Raw genomic sequence first — 9,279 nt, 5'->3', positions numbered from 1 at the left:
GTGATGCAGAGTGTGAGAAGTTCTTAACTTATTTTATTGATAAAATAGAATCAATCAGAGCTTCTGTTATCCCCAACTCCTCACCAGTCATAGTTTCACACCCTTTTAGAGAATGCACTTTAAGCCAGTTTCCTCCCATGACCTTATTTGAGCTACTACAAACTGTTTTTCAGCCCAGTTGGTGTCATTCGCTTGCTCCCTCTCTCCTGATTAATTTCAATACTTCTCTGTCCACTGGAATTGTGCCAGACTATTTGTAAAGTACGTCTCTAAACACTTATTTCTAGCTGCAGACAACTATAACATTACGCACATAACGAATTGCAATCTGGTTTTCACAAACATCACAGTACAGAGACCGCCCTACTAAAGGTAACTAATGACAATTTGTTGGCCTCTAACGCTGGTATGCTGCTCTATTTTTGTCCTCCTTGAACTTAGTGCTGCTTTTGATACAGTAGACCACCAAATTTGTAAGACCGGCTAAAGCACTGGGCTGGAATAAAAGGCACTGCACTGGACTGGTTCTCCTCATACCTGTCCGATAGATTGTTTTGTGTTACTGTTAATAACTGTAAGTCATCTTTTTCTCCTGTAAAGTACGGAGTCCCACAAGGTTCAGTGGTAGGGCCAATCTTGTTCTCTTTGTATATGCTCCCTTTGGGACATATTATTCACAAACATGGTGTTTCTTTTCATTGCTATGCTGATGACACTCAGTCCCCCGTGGTCTAATATCTTAAAGGGGCAGTACAGCTAAGTTCCTTACATCAGTGTATAAATGAAAAAAAGCTGGATGGCTCAAAATTTCCTGCAGCTGAATTCTGACAAAACAGAAATAATTGTCATCAGTCCACAACGTGTAGCCAGACACATTCTGCCCTGCACAGATTCTCTCTTAGATAATTCTAAGCCCACTGCAAAAAGTCTTGGTGTTTGGTTTGATAGTAAACTTAACTTCGAGCATCATGTCAAAAAGCTTGTCCAGGCATGTTTTTATCATCTTAGAAATATCTCCAAAATACGTTCAATTCTTTCTTTTCATGACACTGAAGTAATCTTACACGCATTTATTTCCTCACGCCTTGACTATTGCAACAGTCTGTTCACCTGTCTCAGCCAGAAATCTATTAATCGGCTCCAGATTGTTCAGGATTCAGCTGCAAGACTCTTAACTAGAAAAAGAAAATACGATCACATCACTCCTGTATTAGCTTCCTTACACTGGCTGCCAGTATGTTTTAAGATAGATTTTAAGATTTTATTAATAACTTTTAAAACTCTGCGTCACCTTTCTCCCAGCAATTTATCCCAGCTTTTAAAGTCTTATGAGCCTGCACGTAGCCTGAGATCCTCTGGTAGAAATCTTCTGTATGTCCCTGATGTCAGAATGACTACTAGTGGTGACAGAGCCTTTTCACTTAGAGCCCCCAAACTCTGGAACAACTTACCCGAGGAAATAAGATCAGCTGACTCAGTAACATCCTTTAAATTCCCTCCTTAAAACATACCTCTACCGGCGAGCCTTTTGTGATCTTCAGTATTTTCAACCTGTAATCTGCATTAGCTGCATGCATTAGACAAAAAGCATTGTTTGCTCTGGTCCGCTTCATTCTCAAATCCACAGAGAGAAAAATATATCGGCGTTGATAGGTCCTAGAACATGAAATTCCTTAGACTCTTCCCTGAAGGTGGCCCTTTTCACTAACTGTCTTTTTGTTCCATTATTAGTAAGGAACGAGTCCAGAGAGCCAGCCTTGTCAGGCTCTCTAGACAGGCCTGCTATGAATTGTGATTTCAGGGTGTCATCAGAGAAATTCAACAGCGTTTCAATCATTGCTCTGTATGGATGTGTTGCGCTGGATTGGGAAATAATTCACCCAGAGTAACGTCACATTGTGAAAATATGGTGTTTATTGGATAGGTAATAACTGAAACCGCCGTATCACAAGCAATGTCTGTTCCGTCTGCATTTGTAATTTTTAGCCGTAAAAATAACAAGGTGTCGTTTAAATCCAGATTGCCAGAAACCCCATTGCCAGAGGTATGTACTGTGGGGGGTTAAAAGATTGACTGATTATGTCACCGTACTTCCCCTCTATTTTAACAGCGTGAAGGAGTGGAGCATAAGCGTCACCCACTATCTGATGTCGCACAATGTCACTATAGCAGTACATATGATAAAATCCTCCTTTGATGTCATCTATATATGGTGAGAGGACAGGCCCAGGTCCAGCTTGTAGCCACTGACCCTCTTTTAATCCCAGTAGGTAAAGGAATAGGAGGTAGGAACGGAGAGCACAATGCCCTGCCCCTGCCCTCCACCCACCCATTTAAATCTCTTTTTGATTTCATCATAGGCCAGACAGATCTCAGTGCCTTGTAATTTAAAGCAGGCGTTTAACTCTTGCATGATTGTGTTTTTGTCTTCATACATGGAGACCTTCAAATGGCACCATGCATACATTGAAATTCTACTCGTATGGTATGGGTGCGGTTTCTCCTAACGCCACGGCCCCATGCTGCCACAAATCGACACTTTTAAAAAATGCATGTTCCTTCTTCACCAGGTACCTAGTATGGGGGTATGAGATATCGCTGACGGCCACTTCCCACTGGCCATCTACGTCGATTTGTTGAGCAAAATCCACCCTGAAATTTGAACTCGTGTTGTTTTAAAATATGTCACAGTTAGCGTTAGAGGGAAGCGTGACGTAAAACCCCTCACTCATGGTAGTGACGAGACTGGTGGTGTTGATTGTTGCGTTAGCGTCTTATACGTTCACCACTTTACTAGAGTTCAATTTTTCAGGCCAGTTTTTCCATTTGACCAAAAAGTGTTTTAGACCTCTAATTTTACACTCACCCAATATTTTTTCTATAAGGAAAACTTTATCCCCCGACACTTTTGTAACTTTTTGTAGCTCAGCTTGATAAAAATTCCCCTCGATCAGCTACCCATCGTAATCCTTTATTTATAAGCCGGAGGAATGCGTGGAATGCATTCATCGACAATGAACAACTTGTCTGTAAAACTCGTCTGTGTGTATTTTTTCTCAAATACACAGCGTAGTCTGGATATTCTAACAACATCCCCCTTATGAAAATGTATTTAAAATTTGTTATTATAACGTAATGGAAATGAATCGTACAAGTTTTGAAATACTTGCAATGTATTCTCAGGTGTCACTTGCATAGGTGTCATTTTTATAATGCTGTGATAAGTGTTGTTGTAGCTTGAAACCAAGCCTTTAATGACGTTTATGTACCTAAGAGTGTTTTCTGCTGTAAAATAACGATATAATTTTGTTTTCAACGTTCTGTTGAACCTCTAAACCATGCTGGCTTTCACATTGCTGGATGTGCGTGATATTGTGTTTTTCAATAAGTGTTTTAAAGGTCTTATTGTAGAATTCACACCCCTTATCGGTGCCCCGCTGACGCAAAAGCTTTGGTTACCTCCGCGGCTGTTTATTCCTATAAAGGTCGAACATATGCTTTTTTAGAAACATTATGTTGTGTTTTGGGACATGTGCCCAACTGAAAGACAGTAAACATGCTGTAACTTCAGGCCTCCAGGGTTTGAAGGAGTTTGTTTCATATTAGATTCTGTTTTGATGGAGACAATAATGAGATTCGAAGAGACTGAAACAATCTAATAAAAACCTACAGCCTCCCACAGTTCACTTTCTGAATATTGTACATGAACATACTGTACAGGTTCTTTTAATCTCTGTGAGTGGATAAGACACTCGTACATGTTGAATGATGGTATTATAGTGAAAGATTTTTATTCATGTATGCTGGTTATATCATCAGAATTATTTATTATTGAACATTTATTTTAGAAACATCAATGGAAAATGAACTTAATGTCACATATATAACACTTGGTGGGCTTGTAGATATGGAGAAATACAAATATCTTTATTTTTCAATTGTATTTACAGTTTATATTCTAATAATCTGCTTTAATGTCACCATCATTTGTCTTATCTTGATTCACAGAAACCTCCATGAGCCTATGTACATTTTTATTGCAGCTTTGTTACTGAACTCTGTTCTTTACAGCACTAATATCTACCCAAAACTGTTAGTGGACTTTTTATCTGAGAAACAGATCATATCATATTCAGCCTGTCTTTTTCAATTTTTTAATATTTACTCTTTAGGTGGTTCTGAGTTCTTACTGTTGACAACTATGTCCTATGACAGGTATGTGTCTATCTGTAAACCTCTGCAGTATCCAACTATCATGAGAAGAAGAACTGTCAGTATTATTCTGGTTTTAGCTTGGCTTGTACCTGCTTGTGAGATCGCAGTCCTAGTGATACTAAGTGCTGATTTGAAACTTTGCAATTTAACTTTAAATGGAATTTCCTGTAATAATGCAATTTACAGTCTTCACTGTGAGAATTCAAAAACTCGATCTGCATTGGGTGTCGTTGCTGTGATAATCACTGCAATGTTCCCTGTGCTCTTCATACTTTTCACATACACCAGGATTCTGATAATATCATATCGAAGTAGTAGAAATGTCAGGAGAAAAGCTGCACAGACCTGTTTACCTCATCTATTGGTTTTAATCAGCTTCTCTTGTTTTTGTGCGTTTGATGTCATTATAGTTCGACTGGGATCAGATTTTCCAAAAACTGTACGTTTAATAATTAGTCTACTAACAATTTTGTATCACCCCCTTTTCAATCCAATCATTTATGGACTAAAGATGAAAGAAATCTCTAAACATCTGAGGAAGTTGTTCTGTGGAACCAAAGTTATGTAAGAGATATAACAGTAGTAGTGATGTTAAAGTTTAAAGGTATTTATTATGAAATGATAATGCAGATACTGTGGTGAGCCTTGAAAGGAATGTACCATAAGAACTTGTTTTCACACATAATATATCTATCTATTTACAATTTAAAGAAACATAAAGGACTTAAATATATTATACGTTGTATTTATATCCATGTTTAGATCACTGTCTCTATTACAACTTGTTCTTTTTTTGTGCAGAAGTCTGGAAAATCCATAACCAAAATATAATAGTTGTACATTTTAAGTTGTAAGGCTTACAACAATGAGCTTAGTGACATTGTAAAGGAAACAATTTCTAGTTTGCCAAGAAAAAAACTATCTGGCCATAACAGGCATAAACTAAATCTTGGCTTTATACTCCTCTCCTAATTTTTTATTGTTTTGCGTATTTGACTGAATTATTAGGACTGTATCTGGTGCATCTAGTGGAAAAGTGGACTAGCTGTCCATTTTCTCTGGGATAACATTGATTTTCGGACTAGAACCTTGGTACCATTTTTTATTTTTTGGATAACGATATTCTTAGTGATAACGGCATTCCGTACTTCAGAATTCAATTACTCTCTGCCCCTATAACTTCATCATAACCTCAAAATCTAGAAGTATTTTGGTGAGATTATCTATCATTATCTAAACTAACTAACGTATCTGCTATCAAGACCACATCCTTTTGTACATCCTTATTTTGACTTCTGACTTTTGACCTCAAAGGGGCCAAGAAATCCCACTCCTAACTCTGGGAAGACAGGCTGGTCAGGCATTGCATGATCCAAGCTCAGCAATTTTTCTTCCCCTGTTTTGCTGTTGAGCTTTCTGAAGATTGTGAGTGTTAAAATAATTGCTTTGATTGATAAACTCGCTTGAGGTATGTTGTGTGCAACCATTCCAGTATATACATTATTCTGCACACAATGGTCTTTTGATTTATATTCTGCAAGATCAGAACAGAAACCCTTGACTTTTTGGGAAGAATCCCAGGTTTCATTGTTTTCTCTGGCAACACTTTCTATAGAGCCATCCACTCTGACTGCTCTGCAAAATTGGATCCAATGTGTGGATTTGGCTGTTTGTCTTCACAGTTCCACTTCTTTGAAAAGCCACAATTTCCTCTAGATATATGCATGTAATAGTCAGTTTAGTTTCATTCAGATCTTCTATAGAAAGCAGGAATGGTGTACCTATTGATGCATGCTGTGTCACGGGGTCCAACCTGAGGTTAAAGCGGGGTCCAACCCCACTTTAACCATATTGGATCTCATTGGTTTCTGTCTGTACCTCATTCTCTCTCTCCATTCAGAATTCTCTCCACTAATCTCTCGTTTCTTTGCTAGTGTGTCTTTCTTGCCTTCATCTGACCCTTTTCCTCTTCTACCGTGACCACCAGCTTTATTTTCACAGTCTGTAGAGTTAATTTGAATTGTTGATAGTTTCTTTTCTTGGGTGATTGTTACTTCTTTGCAATGTTTTTTTTTTTTTTTTGTTTTGTTTTGTTCATAGCTTCTCCAAATATATTCCTGTTTACTGTTTGTGCAGTCATTTTCTAGTGCCTAGTTAAATTTAGTGTTACTACTTTCTCCTGCCCTGCAGTGATTGTTTTTGTGCTTCCTTAGTTGTTTGTTAGTATTTACCCTCATAGTGAGTGTTTTTTAGTTATTGCTATTTCATTTTTGGCAGCATGTGCTGTGATTTTGTGCTATTATTTTGTTATTAAACCAGTCCTGCTTTTGACTTCATGTTTGTCCCCTTGTGCTTTCCCATTTTAGTTTTATTATTTGCTGGTTTGTAACCCCTTGTTGATCAGTAATTCTGTCTGTAAAAATCCCTCCATATGATGACCATTTTCATCATTTGCTTAAGGTCATCAATTTCATTTTTGTGGTTAGGTGGGAAAATTTCTGTTTTCTTGTTCTTATAGGCTATGTACACTGCCCTTACAAAAAACAGTCAACTAAGCAAATATGTAAGAGCCTCCTCTGGATAATTACTGCCTGGATGATTATGTTTCAGCTGGTAACAAGTTACTGAACTCTAACTGATGCAGTGAGTAGCTTCGCATTTCTTAAACAGCCATGTCAGAAGACACATTCTGTGGTCTTGGAAAAGATGTTAATCTGTCTCAGAAGTGTCAGATTATTGGAATGAATCAAAGAAAAAACCTAAGAGATTGATGAAACTACTAAAACTATGGTTAAGAACTGTCCAATGGAAGAAGGTCATGTGGTCTGATGAGTCCAGATTTACCCTGTTCCAGAGTGATGGGAGCATCAGGGTAAGAAGAGAGGTGGTGAAGTGATGCACCCATCATGTCTATAGTCCAAAGAATGAGGTCAGCTGACTACCTGAATATACTGAATGACCAGGTTATTCCATCAACAGGTTTTTTCTTGCTCTGATGACAAGGACATATTCCAATAGGACAATGTCAGGATTGATCGGGATCAAGTTATGAAAGAGTGGTTCAGGGAGCATCACACAGCATTTTCACACATGGATTGACCACCACAGAGTCCAGAGCTGACCCCACTGAGAACTTTTGGGATGTGCTGGAGAAGACCTTGACAGTGGTCCAACTCTCCCATCATCGATACAAGATAAGAAATGTATGCAACTTTGGATGGAAATAAATGTGATATTGCAGAAACAATGCCATGGTGAATGTGTGGTGCAATCAAAGCTAAAAGCAACAAAGTATTATAGTGTGTGACTTTTTGTTTTAGACGTGCAGTGTAATTTCTCTTACAATGCCATTTCATTGGATTGACTCATTAAGCGTTGGTTGCTGCTTATTTCATTCAGCCTTGTTAGTCAGTGCACTAATTAATTAGGATGTTATCAATACCATTTTCTGACCTCAGCATTTTCTACAAAGAACATAGATTATTATTGTAAGGTGTGTTGTTTTGAAGGATCTAATTATACAGCTAGACACAAGTGAAATGGAGTTGGAAATGTTAACTTGAGATAAGTATAGTAACCAGGCAGGTAAGGTGGGGAACAAAGGCTCTAGAAAATAAAGTAGCAACTAAAACTAGGCAAGAGTTTGACTTGGCACAAAATACAAAGTGACAACAAAAACAGCGAGAAACGTGGCAAAACACAAATTAACAACCAAAACCAGAACAAAGGCTGAGTCCCAATGTCCATGGGGGAGACAGAAACATGGGGCTAGAGGCTAGGCTAGAAACGAGTGCTGAAGACAGGGCTGGGAAGTGCAGGGATCATTAATTGTACAAGATTATTCTGAACATAACTCCAAGAAAACCAGCCACCAATATTGCTGCATGGCAGACATTCCATTCTCATTTCTGTGTGGCAATGGCAGCCAACAGCAGCAAGTAAAAACAAAGAAGCCTGTTCTTAGCTCACATTCTTATCCTTTTACCCAGCTATACCGCCGTTTTATAGTGTGTAGTTTTTTTTCTTACATGGTAGTTGAGCAGGCTTTAAGCTGTTAGTATGACAAGTAAAAAACTCCTAAAACACAACATACAAAACATGTAACGGTTTGTTGTTTGAGATAACTGGAAGCTCACAGCTGAAGTACTGTGAATGTTTTGGGAGAGATTATACAGCTTTGCACGAACCAAAGACTCAGTTAGATTGTATAACAAGGTAAAACAGGTGGTTGACCTTTAGTGCGGAAGATGTCCTCATGTCAGTAATGTAAAATTCTTCTTCACTCTTATGGTCATACAAGAACACAAACACACTCACAGCAGAGCTGCAATGCACCTGATCAACTAGGGCAGCTTGGGGTTCAATGTCTTGCCAAAAACACTCTGACATATTAGAAGAGGAGCCAGCAAACTACTGACCCCCTGACTGGTGGACAACTGCTAAGCCACCACAACCATTTTAAAGTTTACATTTTACCATTTTACTAAAACAACAACTGTCTTCTCGTTGCAGAAGATTTTTATTTTTGTACATGGTTCCTGATTTTTTTAAAAAAGGAATAACAAAATAGATGTTCACTTAAATAAGACTCACAAATAGAATCTGCCAGATTAGTAACTGGACTGATCCTGATCATATTAAACAGACCAGGTGTTCCCCAGATATGACATCAACCCCATTCTGAAAAATAAACTTTGATGTTCAGTTCATGTTGCAGTGTAATGTTGTGTTTTGGGACATGTGCCCAACTGAAAGACAGTAAACATGCTGTAACTTCAGGCCTCCAGGGTTTGAAGGAGTTTGTTTCATATTAGATTTTGTTTTGATGGAGACAATAATGAGATCCGAAGAGAGAGAAACAATCTAATAAAAACCTACAGCCTCCCACAGTTCACTTTCTGAATATTGTACATGAACATACTGTACAGGTTCTTTTAATCTCTGTGAGTGGATAAGACACTCGTACATGTTGAATGATGGTATTATAGTGAAAGACTTTTATTCATGTATGCTGGTTATATCATCAGAATTATTTATTATTGAACATTTATTTTAGAAACATCA

At 38.0% G+C, this 9,279-nt stretch overlaps 1 protein-coding gene across 1 annotated transcript; it reads left to right on the top strand.

The window, feature by feature from the left end:
* The first annotated feature begins 3,856 nt into the window (after positions 1 to 3,856).
* Positions 3,857 to 4,783, top strand: LOC113173275 (olfactory receptor 11A1-like). The gene has a single exon (XM_026376679.1). It carries the CDS (start codon positions 3,857 to 3,859, stop codon positions 4,781 to 4,783), a length of 927 nt encoding a protein of 308 aa, XP_026232464.1.
* Positions 4,784 to 9,279: the final 4,496 nt, after the last annotated feature.

Source organism: Anabas testudineus, chromosome 21 (genome assembly GCF_900324465.2).
Source record: "Anabas testudineus chromosome 21, fAnaTes1.2, whole genome shotgun sequence".
NCBI classification, from domain to species: domain Eukaryota; kingdom Metazoa; phylum Chordata; class Actinopteri; order Anabantiformes; family Anabantidae; genus Anabas; species Anabas testudineus.
The sequence above is the reverse complement of the archived record's forward strand: the minus strand, read 5'-3'. Positions and strand labels throughout refer to the sequence as shown.

Excerpts from the sequence above, each read along its gene's own strand:
- LOC113173275 (XM_026376679.1), top strand. The coding sequence starts at position 3,857 with ATGGAAAATGAACTTAATGTCACATATATAACACTTGGTGGGCTTGTA.